Source organism: Pezoporus wallicus, unplaced genomic scaffold (genome assembly GCF_028554395.1).
Source record: "Pezoporus wallicus isolate ANWC-B61680 ecotype Strahan unplaced genomic scaffold, APGP_CSIRO_Pwel_v1 contig_11778, whole genome shotgun sequence".
Classification (NCBI taxonomy): domain Eukaryota; kingdom Metazoa; phylum Chordata; class Aves; order Psittaciformes; family Psittacidae; genus Pezoporus; species Pezoporus wallicus.
The window spans coordinates 116,484-136,965 of record NW_026642959.1 but is presented as its reverse complement, the minus strand read 5'-3'; the positions used below and the strand labels follow the sequence as shown (position 1 = coordinate 136,965).

The 20,482-nt window shown below is 46.2% G+C and overlaps 4 protein-coding genes across 4 annotated transcripts; 2 read left to right on the top strand and 2 right to left on the bottom strand.

Moving 5' to 3' along the window:
* Positions 1-1,513: 1,513 nt before the first annotated feature.
* On the top strand, positions 1,514-5,332 carry LOC130612029 (olfactory receptor 5AU1-like; the record flags this gene model as incomplete). The annotated part of the gene is made up of 2 exons (XM_057396445.1): positions 1,514-1,580; positions 4,462-5,332. Coding segments are annotated over 2 exons (938 nt in total), but the record flags the coding sequence as incomplete, so codon positions are not given.
* A 3,708-nt stretch (positions 5,333-9,040) lies between these two features.
* On the top strand, positions 9,041-9,994 carry LOC130612028 (olfactory receptor 8I2-like). The gene has a single exon (XM_057433316.1). It carries the CDS (start codon positions 9,041-9,043, stop codon positions 9,992-9,994), a length of 954 nt encoding a protein of 317 aa, XP_057289299.1.
* A 6,542-nt stretch (positions 9,995-16,536) lies between these two features.
* On the bottom strand, positions 16,537-18,148 carry LOC130612027 (olfactory receptor 1020-like). Its single transcript, XM_057433315.1, has 3 exons — positions 18,110-18,148; positions 17,372-17,497; positions 16,537-17,259 (listed from the first exon to the last, which is right to left on the bottom strand). Exons 1-3 carry the CDS (start codon positions 18,146-18,148, stop codon positions 16,537-16,539), a joined length of 888 nt encoding a protein of 295 aa, XP_057289298.1.
* Positions 18,149-18,216: 68 nt separating this feature from the next.
* On the bottom strand, positions 18,217-20,078 carry LOC130612026 (olfactory receptor 1020-like). The gene is made up of 2 exons (XM_057433314.1): positions 20,055-20,078; positions 18,217-19,155 (listed from the first exon to the last, which is right to left on the bottom strand). The coding sequence occupies exons 1-2, from the start codon at positions 20,076-20,078 to the stop codon at positions 18,217-18,219; spliced, it is 963 nt and encodes a 320-aa protein (XP_057289297.1).
* Positions 20,079-20,482: the final 404 nt, after the last annotated feature.

Sequence of the window (20,482 nt, the reverse complement as noted above, 5' to 3'; positions counted from 1 at the left end):
TATGCCTGCTCTTTAGATGCCCATTTCCCCTTCAAAGCTGCATTTCATCTACTTCTGAACAAAATCCATTCCTTTTCCTATGTGATTTTTGTTCCTTCTTGGTACCATTGCTCTCTGTGGTCACCTCCAAGAGGTGCAAAATGGTCACAGGAGTCCCTCTAGGTATCAAAAGGCAGAAGTTTTGAAATAAGTAGCTAGAAAATCATGGATCAGGATTTCTTATACAACACCACCATCTATTGGATGCTGCTGGGAATATCCACTCCTTTTTATTTAAGATAAAAACTTTTCTTTAAGTGCTGGGAAGCTTTGGGTAGCCAAGTGGCTTGTTCTTGCCCAGGAAACTGAGAGATAATAGATAAGGAAACTAAGACCATCATGTTACCTCTACAGTTGGCTGATCCTATGTAGGCAGTTTATTTCCTGACCCTGTTAAAGCAATGTCAGATGGTTTAACAGCTTCAAACAAAGTCCCCTCACATTTAGAAATGATGCTTTAAACCCCACTTTTCCTAATGCAGTTCTTGGCTGAGGCTTCAGGTTGTATGAAATGTAGATTATTGTAGAATCATAGAGTGGTTTGGGTTGGAAAGGAGCTTGGTTCCAACCCCCTGCCATGGTCAGGGACACTACACACTAGACCATGTCATCCAAGACTCTGTCCAACCTGGCCTTGAACACTGCCAGGGATGGGGCAGCCACAGCTTCTCTGGGCACCCTGTGCCAGTGCCTCAGCACCCTCACAGGGAAGAGCTTCTTTGTTATCTGTAACCTGAACTCCCCCTGTTTCATTTGAACCCATCACCCCTTGTCCTGTCACTCCAGTCCCTGATGAAGAGTCCCTCTCCAGCATCCTTGTAGCCCCCTTCAGACACTGGAAGCTGCTCTGAGGTCTCCACACAGCTTCTTTTCTCCAGGCTGAACAGCCCCAATGTTCTCAGCCTGGCTCCATACAGGAGCTGCTCCAGCCCCTGAGCGTCCTCTTGGCCTCCTTTGGACTTGATCCATGTCCTCCTGATGTTGAGGATATCAAATTCACTCTGCCTTTTAAATGCTTTTTTCATTAAATAGTCTGGGCTATCCATACACAATTTGAAGTGCTAATTCCTGGTGTTTTAAATGATTCCTTTCTCCATCAGTTGTTTCCTACAGATTCACAGATCCCTCTCAGAAAGTGTCCCCATTGCACATCTTTACTCCTGACAAAGCCGTCCCAGATTTTATAATGAAAGCAAAGGAAAACACATCAGATCTCAAACCAGGTAAGGTCTCAACCTTTATCCCATGGAGGTGAAGGATTTAATTCCTTGTTGTTGATGTATGTAAATCACACCCATCACCACCTAAATAATCCCAGGGGAGCAGCTGGGCTTATTTAGGTGCTCTCTGATGCTGAATTAAATGGGTGAGGATGCCTATACAGTAACCAAGTTCCTGGGTTACTGGTGGATCCATCCTGGTAACCTGCATGGGGTAGGAAACCCACCTTTTGTTACAGAACATTAAGTGCTAGGCAGGAATAACCAGGGTCATTCCCTACTAGGGCTTTTGGGGAGTAAAGAGGTGACTTCTGTCCTTTCCTGGAAGGCCCTGCAGCCCCCTCTCATCTTTGGGAGCACAGTAATGGAAGCATTTCTGATTGAAAAGTAAAGGCAGCTGCATCAAAATGAAAAAGAAGTTGTGCTTTATTTTTTCCTTCTAAGTAGCAGCATGAACTGAGATAAAGGAGAGCTGGATTTCACCTACACTGAGGGTTGAACGCTTCTAAGAGTGCTTCCCAAGAGGTAATCTTGTTTTTGAATACGGATATGACACACTACATATTGCTATGTACTAAACCACCTTTGGGGATTTTTGAAGGCTGGATAAAACTCTTAAAGGGGCTGATATTGTTCAAATAAGACCTTCTGGTGCCATTAATTTTAAAACCTGTTGGGTGTATCCTGACCTGGCTCTTGGGAGCCCTTTGGGCTGACCCTTGCCTGGTCTGACAGCTCCCTGGCAGTTAATGTGTAATCCCCTGACTTGTTTTACCCCTGGCTCTGTGAATACCACAAAGGACAAGGCTCTGGAAGGACGGGTAGATGCTGCATGGGAGAAGACAGAGCAGCATTACCCTTCTAGCTGGAGCCTGGAGAAGCTGGGAGTATTAAAACCCATTTCAAGTGGATCTGAGAGCAAAGAGGAAGAAATCCCTGATATGAAAACCCTGCTTTGTCCTGTGGCATCCACAGGATCCACAGGCCTTGTAGCAAACCTTACCTCCTCTGCTTTATTTCAGGGCAGCAGAAACCATCCCCTTGAGGAATCAGAGGGATGCTGGTGCTGTGAGCATGGGGCTCTTTTGCTTCATATTTTAAACGATCCCTTTCTTCACTCATTTGATAGTTTGTGCTGTAAGACTCTCGAAAGAGCAGCTAGCCAAACAGTGTGTTTTAGCTTTATATATCTGGCACCTTCCCCTTGTTCCTGTACTGAGATCTTGAGGATAACATCCACTATGATGGCTTTGGACTGCCAGAGGGAAATTGAGATGAGCTCTTAGGCAGAAGCTCTTCCCTGTGAGGGTGCTGAGGCGCTGGCACAGGGTGCCCAGAGAAGCTGTGGCTGCCCCATCCCTGGCAGTGTTCAAGGCCAGGTTGGACACAGGGGCTTGGAGCAAGCTGCTCTAGTGGAAGGGGTCCCTGCCCGTGGCAGGGGCTGGTGCTGGATGAGCCTTAAGTTCCCTTCCAAAACAAACCTCTCTGGGATTCTATGGTTCTATGAGAGCAAGCTAACTGCTACCTAACCAGGAGGTTGTGATGCAAGGTTTTGCTTGGCTGTAGGATTATAACAGCATCTGGACGTTCTCCTATCCATAATGTCAAGAGTTACATCTTGGATAACACTAGCAACAGTCTGCTTGGTGAGTCCTAGGGCAGCTTGTTGAAAGCTTGGCCAAAAAGCAAGATCTTACCAAATCGGAGTAGGAAAGCCACAAATGGAGGTCCTTTCCCCAGGAATACAGGGATAAATATTCAGTTAACTCTTCAGCAGAGTGTGGACCCACAACCTGCATGGATAATATCTAAACGAAGGCAGCAAGGTATGGGTTTTCAGTTTAATTTATCTCCATTCCAGTCAGTGTGCTCAAGCTGCAGGGAGATGTGATTGCTGGGGGGAAGCCGTTGTGTATAGCACAAGCTGCAGCCTTAGACACATCCCAGGTTTCATATCTGCGCCTTGGATCACTTCAGACCAAGCACTTGGTTTGTCAAGCAAGAAAAAGCGAGGGTGAGCCTTTGTTAATTGTGAGCTTCAGGTCAATTGTCCCCTGGCAGGAGATGTGTGTGTCTGGGCAGGTGGATGCTGCCTCAGGGGGAGGATTGAGCCCCAGACCCAAACAGTTTGATTTTCATTACTTGGGTCACATCTTCCAGCTCCGTGGTGATGGCTCAGGAGCTGCTTTGCCTCCGGCATCTCTATGTGAGCAGTGAAAAGCAGCTCTAAATCCCCATTAATAACACCAGGAGACCACATGCGTTGCTCACAGGACATCTGAAATGAGGAGTCTGGCTCTGGAGGGGGAGCTCACCCCTTCAGCAAAGGGTCATCAAATAATGATGACTTAAGCATGGCTCTGCTTGTCAGATACCAGCCACGCGCACTCCTGCTTTGCTCTCTGGTGTAACTCTGTCAAGTGATGATTAATGTTAGGCAGGAAAAATCAATGAGGATTTATTCTGCCTGTTGTAAGCTGTGATTTTAGGAGCTGCTGATTTCTCCCAGGGAGAATTTATCTTTGATCAAGCCTGAATGTATCTTTTGTCTCCAAGTTAGGCATCGTGTCTAAAGCAAAGTGAGGCGAGAAATCCTGGCTCTGCACCATCCTACCCTAAGGAAAGCCACATTTGCTCTCAAAGAGCTCCTCCTGGGTCACAGAGAACAGCTATTTATTCCTCATGTACTCACACTGGACTGGCAGCACCCAAAAGATGAGAAATAATTCCCTTTTCCCAGCAGTTACTGGGGAATTCAAGGACTTCCATGTGTCAATGGCTTGAGAGGAACTATGAGGAACCCTGCAGTTTATTCATTCTGGTGTTGCCCTCCCTCCTTGCCTTAAAATACCTACTTGCTTCCAAGTGTGTTGGTGGTGGTTGTGGTGTTCAGCCAAGACTGGCCTTGGGAACTTGGTGTTTTCCTCTCTGAAAAAGAATTTACCTCCTATTGACTTATATATATGTATGTGTGTGTATATATATGTATATATACACACTTTATATTGACTTAAAGTGGTGTAACTGACTGATAGACAAAACCTGACATTCTTAACATTATTGAGGGATTTGGGCCTATTCAGAATTTTCAATTTAAAGACATAAAGCAGGTAATCTTCTTTTAGATTCACTATGGTTGAAGATAATTATATGTTCCCCTCTGGGGCTTCACAAACAGGGAAGACCTGTGGGTGATGTGTTTTGCCTTATTCCTTGCCATCTATGTGGTTACCTTCATAGGAAACCTGCAATTAATTGCATTAATCAGAATGGATTCCTGCCTACACACCCCCATGTACTTCTTCCTAAGCCACTTGTCTCTCCTGGATGTCTGCTACTCCTCTACCATCATCCCTCAAGCCTTGCTCAATGTTCTAGTGGAGAAGAAGGTGATTTCCTTCATTAGATGTGCCACTCAGCTCTTCTGCTTTGCAACCTGTGCCACCACCGAGTGCTACGTGCTGGCTGCTATGGCTTACGATCACTACATGGCCATTTGTAACCCCCTTCTCTACTCCACAGTCATGTCCCAAAGGCTTTGCATTGGGATGTTGGCTGGTGCCTACTTAGCTGGCGTGATCAGCTCTACCATACACACGGTTTCCATATCTCGTCTCCCGTTCTGTCGGTCCAAGACGATCAATCACTTCTTCTGTGATGGACCACCACTGCTAGCCCTCTCCTGCTCTGACACCCCTGCCATCGAGGTGATGGTTGCTGCCGTGGTGGGGTTCAAGGTACTGAGCACCACGGTCTTCATCCTCATCTCCTACTTGTCGGTCCTTTCCACTGTCATGCGGATGCGGTCTGTGGTTGGTCAACGCAAAGCTTTCTCCACCTGTGCCTCTCACTTCATCTCCATTGCTTTGTACTATGGCAGCTCCCTCTTCATGTACCTGCACCCCATCTCCAGCCAGTCCTCGAAGCATGATGAGGTGGTCTCCATGCTGTACTCTGTGGTTGTCCCCATGCTGAACCCACTCATCTACAGCCTAAGAAATGCAGATATGAAGAATGCCATGAGGAAAGCAAAAAGTAGAGTCCTCTGCTCTTTGTCCATTCATGGTTCCTAGTCAGCTGAAAGGAGAGGGCTACCCTGCCCTGGTGAGAAGCAGCAGGCTGGATATTGCACCTTCAAGGATGGTTCGATATTGCACCTTGAAGAGGATGGTTGGATATAGCACCTTCAAGGAAGGGTGGATATAGCACCTTCACAAAGCAGGGACTAAACATACTTGGAAGCATGACAGCTGGAAAACACGCTTCTCCTTAAACCAAGGCTACATTCTGTGCTGGCATGGACAGGACTTTCTCTGGCTGCAGCCTGAGACCTGACAGTGACTGTGTATTGGAAAGAAAGTTGTTGTCCAAACTGATTGTTACTTAAATATTACTTGAAATTTATATATCTTATTATTTAAATGCTATTAAACATAACAATAAACTTTATTTCACGATTCAGAGAGCAAAAGGGAGAAGGTGGTGGCTTTGCCCTGCTGGCATCAAACCACAGATATCTAAGCTCATGTTTTATATTAGCAAATGATTTCTGGTGTTATTTCTGGTTTTAAGGAAATATTAACTGATATTTCCAGGTATTTCAACTCCAGACCACAAGGTTTGGTCACGTGAAATGACAGAGGGGATATTGAGGTGAGCTCTTAGGCAGAAGCTCTTCCCTGTGAGGGTGCTGAGGCACTGGCACAGGGTGCCCAGAGAAGCTGTGGCTGCCCCATCCCTGGCAGTGTTCAAGGCCAAGTTGGACACAGGGTCTTGGAGCAAGCTGCTCTAGTGGAAGGTGTCCCTGCCTGTGGCATGGGTTGGAGCTGGATGAGCTTTAAGGTCCCTTCCAACACAAACCAGGCTACAATTCTAAGAAATAAAGCTGCAACAGTCTGTTGGTCAACAAAGCCCTTGTGCTAAATGGGGACAAGTCATATCTGAGCCTCTGCTCTGCTGCGAATTTAAGTAGGGGTGTAAAGAGCCTGAGTGCTGTTAGGAGGGAGGATTTGGGGTCTTCCTCTCCCCTGAACACCCAAGGTGCTGCTGGCCTGGGTCCCTTGATGAAGCTTTGGAGCAAATGCAGTACCCAGCTGTCTGCATCTGGGACTTCAAGCTGCATTATTCACCCTGCACAAGTGCACCCACGTATTCTTAGTGCCTCTTTTTGAATTCATGTAGTTCTTTTCAATATTCTTTGAATTGCACATTTTTCTTGTTTCCAAACTTTGATTAAGGGTTATTTCTCCCTCTGTTATATTGATTTTCCCATGTCACAAACCTTGGTTTTAGCCCAGTAACCTAATGGGGAAGAAAGACATTCAAAACCACTCAGAAATCCTTTTCTACCCTCCTCCAGTGCATCTCCTGGACTGTCAGTCTGGTGCCTTCCAGCAGAAAAACAGGTTGACATTGAAAACATCTAAAGCCATTTGTATACTTCTTCCTTCCCCACACTTTCAGAGCTGTTTTCTCCCCTGTTTGCCCCATCCTTGGTCTTTTCTAAATGTCTGGGACAAGGTTATCATTTAATATTTCTCCTAAAGGTTTTATAATGTTTCTTCATCTAGGAGAAGCATTCAGGACACACCGGCACTCAGGATTCTTCAGATGAAGACTGGGAAATCTGACTTCATCCTGATATATCCTCAAAGCAGCCACGTTTTGAGCCAATGCTTTTGACCAAAGTGTTGTACAATCACTAGTCAAGTGTATGGAAATAAATGCATCTGATGGAAAGGACTCCCCATGACCAGCGCAAACCATCCACACAGAGGATGCTTTGTTGTGCTTGTTTTCAGCTCCCTTCAATGCAATATTAGATGATCCCTGTGGATGTAAAGGGCTTCCTCAGGGAAACACTGAAAGGAAGAGGTATGTGATAGATGGGGAAATACAAAGCAAACTGTCCTGGGCCTGTCTTCCTGGGTAGGTCTCTGCAGGAGAACTGGTCTTGGAGGTGTTGATGCAGCCAGAAGGAGTTTGGGGAGAGAGGAATTGAGAGGTTGTTTTGCTGATCAAGTCAAACTAATTATCCGATGGAGGAGGGTCCTTTGGGAGAACAGTTTGCACAACACAAGCCTCTGAGGTAATGCCTCCTGTGAGATAAAACCCCTCCACCAGCCAGCCTGGAGCATCCTGCTCCCAAGCATCTCTCCTTCAACCCATCGCATGGTCTCCAGGAGGAGCTGCAGGCACTGCATCCACCACCACCTTCCTCTTTAACCAAGCAGGTACAAAAGGGTTTGATGGGTGGTGGGTCCAGTTTGACCCTGGTCATGCTGCCTCTCACATGCTTGATGGCATGTTGAATTTCACTCTTCTTCAGGGACTGTATTGATAGGGCAAGGGGTGATGGGTTTAAACTGAAACAGGGAAATTCAGGTTGGAGATAAGGAAGAAGTTCTTCCCTGTGAGGGTGCTGAGGCGCTGGCACAGGGTGCCCAGAGAAGCTGTGGCTGCCCCATCCCTGGCAGTGCTCAAGGGCAGGTTGGACACAGGGGCTTGGAGCAAGCTGCTCCGGTAGAAGGGGTCCCTGTTGGTGGCAGTGGGTTGGGACTGGGTGAGCTTTAGTTTCCCTTCAACCCAAACCGTTCTATGATAAACCCTGTTGTGAATAAAAGTGCCCTAGTATGGGGTAGGTTTGCTTCAAAAACACCAATGCTCCTGACCCCATCTACAACTGATTTAGCGATATTTTAGCATGAGAATATCCAAGCTAAAGCCTTAAAATTGTGGTTTATATTTTATGGTTTTTGTATTTTACACCCTTAGGTGCGTATTTGGTTTGCTCATAGGAAGCTCACTGCAATCCCACCAAAGCTCTGCTACAGCTAAGACCACTGCATTCCCTTAACCTTATGCAGCGTGGGGGTTCTTGGCAGGAGGTTGGACTGGATGACTTTTAAGGTCCATTCAACCCAAACAATACTATGATAGCCTGCAGTGTGAATAGAAGTGCCCTAATACAGGGTGGCTTTACTTCAAAAACCCACATTCCTGACCCCATCTACTACAGATTTAGGGGTATTTTAGCACTGATGTAGCCATTCATAGATTGACATTCCATTAAATAATTCATCTGCAGAGGCATTGTATGCTGGAGATAAAAATATCCAAGCTAAAGCCTTAAAATTTTGGTTTATATATGATATATTTTACACCCTTAGGTGCATATTTGGGTTGGTCATAGGCAGCTCACTGCAATCACAGCAAAGCTCTGCTGGAGCCAAGACCACTGCTTTCCCTTAACATTATGGAGGGTGGGGGGTCTTCAAAAGCAGATAAACTTAGAACGTAAAACAAATGTCAAGTACATGGCTTTGTGTTGTGATGAAAAGGATGCAGCACAAGTAATGAATCTACAGAAGAGCACTGATCCACTCTGAAAAATACAAAAAAGAGAGAAAAAAATCCTTAAAATTCCCAGAAATCAGAGAAGATACAAAATGTTTTCTGCTTTCCACATTTTGAGATGTACTTGTTCGATTTTATTGTATTACATTTGGATAGACATGATCTTTTTCAGTGTTTCATTAGTGATGTGTGTATTAATCATGGTAAAATTATTCTCTTTTAATTTCAGGCTCTGTAATGAGCTCCTTCACCTCTTTGACTTCAGATCTTGGGCTACAGACAGAAATACAGCATTACAAATACACCATTTTCCATTGCATTTACTTTGTGGATTAAACTCCAACTAAACTTCCACATTATTTCTCTCGTACGGGTTTATTTCACTGATTCCTTTCATTTCAATCCAAATCCATCAACTTGTTGAAATGACGGATACAGGAAACCTCACTGTTCTCTCCAGCTTCATCCTCTTGGGTTTCTCTGATGCCCCAGAGCTACAAACCACCATCTTCACAGTCTTCTTATCCCTCTATGTTTTAATGGTGCTGGGGAACCTGACGATGATCCTGCTGATCAACACTGACCCCCACCTCCACATCCCCATGTACTTCTTCCTGAGCCACTTATCTTGCATGGATGTTTGCCTTTCCTCTGCTATCATCCCAAAAGCTCTGGAGACCTTCCTGCTGGGGAGAAGCCACATCTCCTTTTGGGGTTGCTTTGCCCAGATGTATATTTTCCTGGCTCTGGCTGTCTGTGAGAGCTTTCTCTATGGGGTAATGGCTTACGACCGATACACGGCTGTGTGCAAGCCCCTGCTCTACACCACTGCCATGACCAGGGTGCGTTGCTATGGCATGATGGTGCTGGTGTACACCATCGGGTTCCTCACCTCCCTGGTGCACATCACGCTGGCAGGGAGGTTGTCCTTCTGTCAGGCCAGGAGCATCAACCACTTCTTCTGTGAGCTGCCCACCCTCCTGCAGCTCTCCTGCTCAGACACAAGCACAAATGAGGTCTTGCAGGTTTACAGCACTGTGTTTAACACCATGGTCTCTCTCCTGATGATCCTGGTGTCCTACACCTACATCCTCCACACCGTCCTGCAGATCCCTTTGGCCACGAGGAGGCTGAAGGTCTTCTCTACCTGTGCCTCCCACTTGGCTGCCATCACCATCTTCTATGCACCCGGGATTCTCACCTATGTCAAGCCTCATGAGGCATCCTCATGGGATCAGGGAAAGCTGGTGTCGCTGTGTTACTGCATCCTCACCCCAACCCTCAACCCCCTCATCTACAGCCTGAGGAACAAGGAGGTGAAGGGGGCTCTGAGGAGGCTGTGGGAGCGAAAGCTGCTGCCACATCTCTGCAGGGTTTGAAAGCACATTTGGAGCCCTTCAGTACTGTGGAGGTAAGGAAGGAATATGTGGAATATGTGATTATGGAATTGAGCATTACTGGCCATTATTGGTCATTACTGCTCATTATTGGTCATTATTAGAGATAAGGAGATCACACAGCAAGTGCAGGTTATTGAGAACCAGCACAATGAACGGTTCTCTTCAAAGAGCTTCCTGTGGTTTCAATCGTGACTTGAGCCTTCAGTAATTCATCCAAATAAGTATCAGGTATTTAATAGCAGGACTGAGACAGCACCATGGTGTTTTGTGTTTAAATTGTGCTAAATGAAAGTAGTGCCCACAAAAAGGAGGCTCAGACTTCACATAAGGCACTGACCACTGTCTCCATTGCCTGCTTTATAAGCATTTCCTCAATGATGAACTGGGGGAAGGTCAAGAGGATTTGATAGAGCTCTCGTGTCCCTAACACAAGGAGGACATGGAGCTGCTGGAGCAAGTCCAGAGATGCAACAAGGATGCTCAGGGGCTGGAGCAGCTCCTGTATGGAGCCAAGCTGAGAACATTGGGTCTGTGCAGCCTGGAGAGGAGAAGCTGTGTGGAGACCTCAGAGCAGCTTCCAGTGTCTGAAGAGGCCTACAAAAAACCTGCAGGAGGGCTTGGGACAAAGGCCTGTAGGGACAGGCCAAGGGGAATGGCTTGAACCTGCCCGAGGGGAGACTGAGATGAGCTCTGAGGCAGAAGCTCTTCCCTGGGAGGGTGCTGAGGCGCTGGCACAGGGTGCCCAGAGAAGCTGTGGCTGCCCCATCCCTGGCAGTGCTCAAGGCCAGGTTGGACACAGGGGCTTGGAGCAAGCTGCTCCAGTGGAAGGGGTCCCTGCCTGTGGCAGGGGCTGGAACTGGAGGAGCTTTAAGGTCCCTTCCAACACAAACCAGGCTGCGATTCTGTGAAATAAAGCTCTGACAGTCTGTTGGTCAACAAAGCCCTTGTGCTAAATGGGGACAAGTCATATCTGAGCCTCTGCTCTGCTGCCAATTTAAGTAGGGGTGTAAAGAGCCTGAGTGCTGCTGGGAGGGAGGATTTGGGGTCCTCCTTTCCCCCTGAACAGCCAAGGGGCTGCTGGTCTGGCTCCCCTGACGAAGCTGATGGAGCAAGTGCAGTACCCAGCTGTCTGCATCTGGGACTTCAAGCTGCATTATTCACCCTGCACAAGCGCACCCAGGTATTCTTAGTGCCTCTTTTTGCCTTCATGTAGTTCTTTTCAATAGTCTTTGAATTATAATTATTCTTCATTTTTAAATTTGGTTGAGGGTTATTTCTCCCGCTGTTATATTGATTTTCCCACTTCACAAGCCTTTGGTTTAGCCCAGTGCAAAATGAGGAAGAAAGACATTCAAAACCACAAAGAAATCCTTTCCTTCCCTCCTTCAGTGCATCTCCTGGACTGTCAGTCTGGTGCCTTCCAGCAGAAAAACAGGTTGACACTGAAAACATCTAAAGCCATCTACATTCTTCTCTTTCTTCCTTCCCCACATTTACGTAGCTTGGTTTTCTCTTCTATCTGCCCCATCCTTTGTCTTTTCTAAATGTCTGGGACAAGGTTATCATTTAATATTTCTCCTAAAGGTTTTATAATGTTTCTTCATCTACCTTCCTGGGTAGGTCTCTGCAGAACTGGTCTTGGAGGTGTTGATGCAGCCAGAAGGAGTTTGGGGAATGAATGGTTTTCTTCAGACAGGTTCAGGTGATCTTAAGCATGGACTGAGTAGTCAAGAATTCATCCAAATAAGTATCAGTTATTTAATAGCAGGACTGAGACAGCACCATGGTGTTTTGTGTCTAAATTGTGCTAAATGAAAGTAGTTCCCACAAAAAGGAGGCTCAGCCTTGAGGTAAGGCAGTGACCACTGTCTCCATTGCCTGGTTGATAACTCTTCATCCCAAACGAGCTTGAAGATCTGAGGGAAGGACCAAAGGTTCAATACAGCTCTGGTATCCCCTGCAGTTCTGATACAGTTTTGGTGTCTATAGAATCCTAGAATCATAGAATCGTTAGGGTTGGAAAGGACCTTAAGATCATCCAGTTCCAACCCCCTGCCATGGGCAGGGACACCTCACACTAAACCATGGCACCCAAGGCTCTGTCCAACCTGGCCTTGAACACTGCCAGGGATGGAGCATTCACAACCTCCCTGGGCAACCCATTCCAGTGCCTCAGCACCCTCACAGTGAAGAATTTCCTCCTTAGATCCAATCTAAACTTCCCCTGTTTCAGTTTGAACCCGTTACCCCTTGTCCTGTCACTGCAGTCCCTAATGAAGAGTCCCTCCCCAGCATCCCTATAGGCCCCCTTCAGATACTGGAAGCTGCTCTGAGGTCTCCCCGCAGCCTTCTCTTCTCCAGGCTGAACAGCCCCAACTTTCTCAGCCTGTCTTCATACAGGAGGTGCTCCAGCCCCTGAGCATCCTCGTGGCCTCCTCTGGACTTGTTCCAACAGTTCCATGTCCTTTTTATGTTGAGGACCCCAGAACTGCACACAATGCTCCAGGTGAGGTCTCACGAGAGCAGAGCAGAGGGGCAGGATCACCTCCTTGGACCTGCTGGTCACGCTGCTTTGGATGCAGCCCAGGACACGGTTGGTTTCTGGGCTGTGAGCGCACACTGAAGCCGGCTCATGTTCATTTTCTCATCAACCAACACCCCCAAGTCCTTCTCTGCAGGGAACATAAGAAGGCCATGGAGCTGCTGGAGTAAGTCCAGAGGAGGCCACGAGGATGCTCAGGGGCTGGAGCAGCTCCCGTATGGAGCCAGGCTGAGAACACTGGGGCTGTTCAGCCTGGAGAAGAGAAGCTGCTTGGAGACCTCAGAGCAGCTTCCAGTGTCTGAAGGGGGCCTATAGGGATGCAGGAGAGGAACTCTTCATCAGGGACTGGCGTGACAGGACAAGGGGTGATGGGTTCAAACTGAAACAGGTGGCATCCAGATTGGATGTAAGGAAGGAATTCTTCCCTGTGAGGGTGCTGAGGTGCTGGCACAGGGTGCCCAGAGAAGCTGTGGCTGCCCCATCCCTGGCAGTGTTCAAGGCCAGGTTGGACACAGGGGCTTGGAGAAAGCTGCTCCAGTGGAAGGGGTCCCTGCCCATGGCAGGGGTTGGACCTGGATGAGCTTTAAGGTCCCTTCCAACACAAACCACTCTGGGACTCTGTGATACCTGATATGAGCATCCAATACATTTATCCCGTGTAAGTGAGCTGGAGCAGTGCTAAGGACCTGTGACAGGCACACATAGGTTAGTATGTGGCCAGAAGTGTGTCCCAGCTAAAATCTTCCTGGGATGTGTGGTCCTTACATCTTTTCCTTTCTGGATGCTCAGTACCAGGTCTGTGCTTTGTGGATTTGACCATGTCACATCCCCTTCTGTATGTCATCGCATTATTGAGGGGGAAGATGCTCTAAATGAAACAGTAGATGGAGGGGTTTTAACATTTAATCCAAACACACCATTTCTGTTTAATGAACTGTACAATTGCTGGAAGAACATGAACTTGTACAATGACAAACTGAATAAATTTGTGGTTTAAAATAAGCACCTTTGGAAACCGTGGTCTTCTGCAAAGAACTGTGATGAATAATGAATGAATGCAATGGCAACCAGTCAAAATCTAATTTAAGTTGGTGTGAAGTGAAATGCTCACTTTCTAAGCTTTTAATCAAAGTTTCTGATGGAGTTTTCATGAAAAATAGAGACATTTGGACAATTCCCTCAAGAAAAGAGAACACAACATGTGAAGCAACTTATTCAGATAGAATAAGAGAGGGACTCTTCATCAGGGCCTGTAGGGACAGGCCAAGGGGAATGGCTTGAACCTGCCCGAGGGGAGACTGAGCTGAGCTCTTAGGCAGAAGCTCTTCCCTGTGAGGGTGCTGAGGCGCTGGCACAGGGTGCCCAGAGAAGCTGTGGCTGCCCCATCCCTGGCAGTGCTCAAGGCCAGGTTGGACACAGGGGCTTGGAGCAAGCTGCTCCAGTGGAAGGGGTTGGGGTTGGAGCTGGAGGAGCTTTAAGCTCCCTTCCAACCCAAACCATTCCATGATTCCATGATTTTGCATAACTGAGGATTGCAGTTACTTGGAAGCACCAAGTGCTGTAACCAAATTCAAATGTGCACATGAATCACTTCATCTCCCTGCGTATGGCAATGGTTTTTATAGCTTGAACTTAAACCCCCCTGATCTCTCCCACTGATCACTCTGTGCCTGGAGATCACCACTGCAACTGCACCCAGAGAGCCATGGAAGCAGAGGAGATGCACTCCCAACCCAAAGGGATGAAGCACAACGTGTACTTCAGCACAAGCCAAGTGTACAAACACCAAACCTGGGTTCTGTGGTCACACTCATGATTTTACTTGAGGCTCACTGAGTTTTGTGTGCACCAATTGGCACAATGGCAGCAAGCTTTAATGTTCCTTTGAGTCAATTAAAGGTACATGAAAGGGCAGTTCGACTTTGTTAGAAATGTTTTGTCATTTCTGCCTCATTCCTTGAGCTATTTGTGGCATTGTGACAGTGTGATGCATCACAACGTACTAGTGCTACTACTACAATGATACTCAGGCCAGCAAGAAGTGGGTAGGGTTGAAGACTGTTTGCAGCTGCTTTATCCTGCTGCTGACTTATTTTACTTCCCTTCTATAAGCATTTTCCCACCTCTTACTTCCATTTCTGATTACTTCTTTAAACATTCATCCCCTCACCAGAACCCCATTTCGCTGTGGTCACAACAAAAGTGTTCGGAGATAAACCAGGAATACTGAATTAAAAATCTCCTGTTAGGACAAAGTATGGATTGAAACATTTAAGGGAAGACAGATCAGGAAAAACAACCCCAGTTTTTTGTCTTTAGTGCATTTGGAAATGAAGTAAATAAGCAATGAAATCTGAGTATATAAAATGACTGAACCACTGTGACTGCCAGGTAAGTACCAGTTAAGGATGACAGATTATAGCAACACCATAGGAAAATGTCTTTCAATCAAGTTTCACTGATAGCTTAATACATGTAAGAAACATGTTTCAAAATACAAGTATCTTCATCATTTGAAACTCAGAGGGACTCTTCATTAGGGACTGCAGTGACAGGACAAGGGGTAACGGGTTCAAACTGAAACAGGGGAAGTTTAGATTGGATCTAAGGAGGAAATTCTTTCCTGTGAGGGTGCTGAGGCACTGGAATGGGTTGCCCAGGGAGGTTGTGAATGCTCCATCCCTGGTGGTGTTCAAGGCCAGGTTGGACGAGGCCTTGGGTGCCATGGTTTAGTGTGAGGTGTCCCTGCCCATGGCAGGGGGTTGGAACTGGATGATCTTAAGGTCCTTTCCCACCCTAACTATCCTATGATGTTATGATTCTATGATATCAAAGGTCTCTGTCCTGCCAAGCTCTTTAGCCTCTGATTATATTGGTTCTGCCTCCTTCTCTGAGCACAGGTTGAAGCCACTTTCCCACAGACAACAGACAACATCTCATCTCTTGCTGCTGTTTGCCAGAGCACACAGAAGAGATTGTTCACCATCCGTGTTCTGCTCACAACATCAGTTAATTCCCACTCACAGCAGGTAAAGGAAAGATATTTTCCCCCATCGGTGTGTTTTGGCTTCTCTGAGACCCAGACAGCTCTCGGTTAGGATCGATTCTGTGTTCAGGGTTGTCTTTCATCTATGGAAATGAGCCACTGTCTTAACTCCTATATGAAATACACTGTTTGGTATTTCCTGGTGTGCACTAGCAAGAGTTAAACATGGGCATGGAATGTAGGTGCTTGTCTCGTGATGGAATTCCATGGATCGCACCATTTAAGTAAATGGCACTTAAGAAGAATGTAAAACACCCCTTAAAATGAATGGGATCACCCCTTAATGTGCCCAAATTATCCTTAACACTGGGTAGCCTCAGCACCATTCATCATCCTGTATTATGAATGATATTGTCCACAGTTTCTGCCTTAAAGTGAAATCTCTTGTGAAGCTGCAGCCTGGGGAGGGATTCCCCATGATATTCAAAGCTGGAGCTTGAGACCTTGATTCCCAACAGCTTCTTCTCTTTGAAAGGCACAAACAAATGCAATGAATCTTTTGAAACCTTTTCTGTGACTCTTTTTCAGCAAGCAAATGTAAAACTACACTTCCTCTTCCCTCCCACCCCAGCAGCTTTAATAAAGAACTCACAGGTAAGAGGGAGGAATTTTATTGGAGCTGAGGGACAAGGTCACGAATCTTGCAAGAAAAATAGATATTTGCCAGTGAGAAAAGTTATAAATGAATAGACCTGATTGGCCTTTCCTGTGAGGGAAAGAGGCCTGGGGTAATTGAGGGTATTTTCTTCATGCAAGCTGGTGACTGCAAAGTGAATTCAAGTTTAAGGTTCCACTACTCTTGGTTTCCTTCAGAGGAATGATGATGTGATTTGGGGCAACTGTTTCTCATGCAATACTGTCATTGACTGTTGTGCAGTAACTGTAGGAAAACCTACATCAAATCATGGAGATTATTGGGAGAATGCCATTGTTTTAGTGCCCCACAGGCCAGTGGTTTAAGAACCTTCTCCTGCAACTCAGCAGAGCCCCCTTCACCTCCCTGTTCCTCAGGCTGTAAATGAATGGGCTGAGCATGGGGTTGACCATGGCGTAGAAGATGGAGGCCACCTTTTCCAGGCTCCTGTGGCTAGATGGAGGTTGTAGGTACGTGAAGAATGATGTCCCATATAACAAGGCAACAGCCAGCAAATGGGAGGCGCAGGTGTGGAAGGCTCTGGCCCTGCTCTGTGCTGAGCACATCCTCAGCACGGTGCGGATGATAGAGATGTAGGAGAGCAAAATGATCATGCTAGTGCCCACCACGTTGATGGTGATGAAGGCAAAGATGACCATCTCAGTGCTGTGAGTGTCAGAGCACACGAGCTTTGGCACTGGGACTGCATCACAAAAGAAGTGGTCAATGTGGTTGAGACCACAGAAAGAACCTCCAAACACGCACCATGTGCAGATGATGGCACTGAGGAAGGCAAATAAGTAGCTTGATGCTACCAGCTGCCAGCAGACACTGCTGGAGATGATGGTCACATAAAGCAGGGGCTGGCAGACAGCAACGTGTCGGTCATAGGCCATCATGGCCAGGAGGTGACACTCAATAATAGCAAAGAAGGCAAAGGTGAGGAACTGCATCATGCAGCCAGAGAAAGAAATGGTTTTGTCCTCTGATAACAGGTCTGCCAGCATCACACACAGAGTATGCTACAGATTGGAAGGGACCTCAAAAGTTCATCTAGTCCAATCCCCCTGCCGGAGCAGGAACACCTAGATAATGTTACACAGGAATGTGTCCAGGCATCCTGGGGGAGATGACTGTGGAATAGCAGATGTCAGTGAAGGCAAAATGGGAGAGGAAGAAGTACATGGGGGTGTGGAGGCTGGGAGACACCCGAACCAAAGTGGCAGTGTAAATCAATAGAAACAAGACAAAAAGAGAGGTCTGCGCACATGGGATTTCTGTCACTCCCAACAGATGAATTTAGCCTGGGTGTGATTTCCTCCCTCGACCAGGTGTTACCTGCTGAGGTAAAAATAATTCAAAAATAATTACAAATAGAGATTTGCTTTTGGACCATTTATTACTGCAATCATTAACCTGTATAACTGCCATATTTTAGTATATTCATACTTTATTTTCTAAGAGAAATTTTATATGGTTTATGTTTTTAAGTTGTGGTATTTAGAACATGGAATGCATTGAAGCAACAGAAATGGCTTCTTTGGTTTTCTCTGCTGAGACACTGAAACTATGGATTTATTCAATCGTGTGTTTTCAGGTTTGGGAAAAGAATGAGATCTTTGTTCACTTTCCCTTTGGAGGCAAGGTATGTCAGAAGACACTTCAGCGGAACTTCATGGAGAGTGCATGGCAACTCGGAGCAAGGTGAGTTCCCGGTCTAAGTGAAATCCCAGCTTAAACATGCATTAGCTCTGGGCATTTCCCTTGGCTTGTAATTATCACTCCAGTCACCAAATCACAATTATCAAACTATTTGAGATCATTCAAACAGAAAAAATTTACAATTTACATTGGTGAATTGGACATTTGGACCCTTCTGAGCTTCAGCACGATGAAGCATTCAAAACCCATGGGCGTTAAGATGCTTGCTTTAAAAAGGAGTTGATGTTTTATCAGCCTGATTCCAAAGGCTGATTTATTCATGTCCTTGATGACCGAACTCTTTTATTTTGCCAGTGGTAGAACAACCTCCTCCCGCACTTTGCCAGAGCCCCTTTCACCTCTTTATTCCTCAGGCTGTAGATGAAGGGGTTAAGCATGGGGTTGATCACAGTGTAGATAATAGAGGCAACTTTATCCAGGCTCCTGTAGCTAGATGGAGATTGTAGGTACATGAAGAATGCTGACCCAAAGAAGGAGGCAACAGCCATCAAATGGGAGGCGCAGGTGTGGAAGGCTCTGGCCCTGCTCTGTGCTGAACACGTATTCAGCACGGTGCGGAGGATAGAGATGTAGGAGAGCACAATGGTCATGCTTGTGCCCACGATGTTGATGGTGACAAAGGCAAAGATGACCATCTCAGTGCTGTGGGTGTCGGAGCACACGAGCTTTAGCACTGGGACGAGGTCGCAGAAGAAGTGGTCAATGTGGTTGGGACCACAGAAGAAACCTCCAAACACGCACCATGTGCAGATGATAGCAGTGAGGAAGGCAAATAGGTAGCTTGATGCTACCAGCTGCCAGCAGATGCGTCTGGAGATGATGGTCACATAAAGCAGGGGATGGCAGATGGCAACGTGCCGGTCGTAGGCCATCATGGCCAGGAGGTAACATTCAACAGCAGCAAAGAAAGCAAAGGTGAGGAACTGCATCATGCAGCCAGAGAAAGAAATGGTTCTGTCCTCTGATAACAGGTCTGCCAGCATCCTGGGGGAGATGACTGTGGAACAGCAGATGTCAGTGAAGGCAAAGTGGGAGAGGAAGAAGTACATGGGGGTGTGGAGGCTGGGAGACACCCACACCAATGTGATAATGCCAACGTTCCCCACCAAAGTGACAATGTAAATCAATAGAAACAAGACAAAAAGAGGAGTTTGTGCATATGGGTTGTCTGTAATTCCCAACAGGATGAATTTATTCTGGGTGTGATTTCCTCCCATGACCAGGTGTTCCCTGCTGAGGCAGAAAGAAGAGAAACATCAAAACATTCAAAAATGGAGATTCATATTTGGACCATACCTAATTCTAATCGGTGACCATTTTAACTACTACATTTTAGTATATTCTACTACATTTTTTTCACCCAAATGATATATACTTTATGGTTTTATGTTGAGATATTTCAAAAAGAACAAAGAGCATACTGAAGCAACAAATGCCATTTTTCAGATTTCTATGCTGGGACAATTAGAACTCTGGATTTATTCACAGACGTTGGTTCTTTATATTTGAGAAAAGAATCAGATCTTCAATCACCTTACGATTAGAGGCAAGTTGTGTCAGAAGACACCTCAGAGGAAGCTCATAGGAGTGAACGGAAACCTGAAGCGAGAAAAAGACACATTCCCAGTGAAATCCCAGCTTACACATGAATGACCTCCAGAAATTTTCCTCGGCTTCTAGTTGTCATTCCAGTCACCAGATCACATTTATCAGAATATTTGAGATCATTCACAACAGACAATATTCACATGGATAAATACATGATTTATAAATTTCTGAGCTCCAGCATGCTGAAACATCCTAAACCCATGGGCATTAAGTTGCTTGCTTTCAAAAGTACTTGGTGTTATAACAGGCTGATTCCAAAGGCTGATTTGTTAGTGATTATATTCTGCTGACGATCTGCAATGTTACATTTCTTTATAACAGAGTAAGATTCATCCTCATTTAACTCTTCATTTTGTGAGTTAATAATAATAAGTTAATTAATAAATAATAATAAGTTAATTAATAAATCACTTCATTTTGCTTTAGCTGCCTATGGAAACACAGCCTGCGTCAGACATTGCTCCCTATTATTATAAAAAGAACCCACAATGGTAAGGCTGTTTTCTGACATAGCTCCCAAAAAAGGGACACTAGAACATGCAGACGCAAGCCCACTGCCTCACTGCAGGTGAGGCTCTGCTTTGTGTTGGTGTTACCTCCTGTGCCTTCCCTCTGTCACCGAGTGATGGGAGCCAAGGGTTTATCCCCAGTGCAGCAGAGAACATCCACACACAGGCGTCAGCTCTGTTAAGCACCTGATGTGAAGAGAGGTGAGCTCCTGCCAGACTCCAAGAGCCCAGCTTGTGGTGCTGGGGCTGTAAATACAGTTGCATGTGCTCTGCTGGGAGGAAGCCTCCAGGGCTGCTCATGATTTACCACAGGAAAACAAAAGGAAAAACAAAGGGTGTGAAATCACCTCTGAAAGGCATTGTGGTGCTTGGGCATCTGAGAGACATGGAGTGGGTGAGCCATGCC

Coding starts and splice junctions, on each gene's coding strand:
- LOC130612026 (XM_057433314.1), bottom strand. CDS start 20,078: ATGTCAGAAAACAGCCTTACCATT. Junction 19,156..20,054: donor CAGAAAACAGCCTTACCATT/GTGGGTTCTTTT, acceptor AATCACACCCAG/AATAAATTCATCCTGTTGGG.
- LOC130612027 (XM_057433315.1), bottom strand. CDS start 18,148: ATGGGTTTTGAATGCTTCATCGTGCTGAAGCTCAGAAGG. Junction 17,498..18,109: donor TCGTGCTGAAGCTCAGAAGG/GTCCAAATGTCC, acceptor CCATGTGCGCAG/ACCTCTCTTTTTGTCTTGTT. Junction 17,260..17,371: donor CTGACATCTGCTATTCCACA/GTCATCTCCCCC, acceptor TCCAATCTGTAG/CATACTCTGTGTGTGATGCT.
- LOC130612028 (XM_057433316.1), top strand. CDS start 9,041: ATGACGGATACAGGAAACCTCACTGTTCTCTCCAGCTTCATCCTCTTG.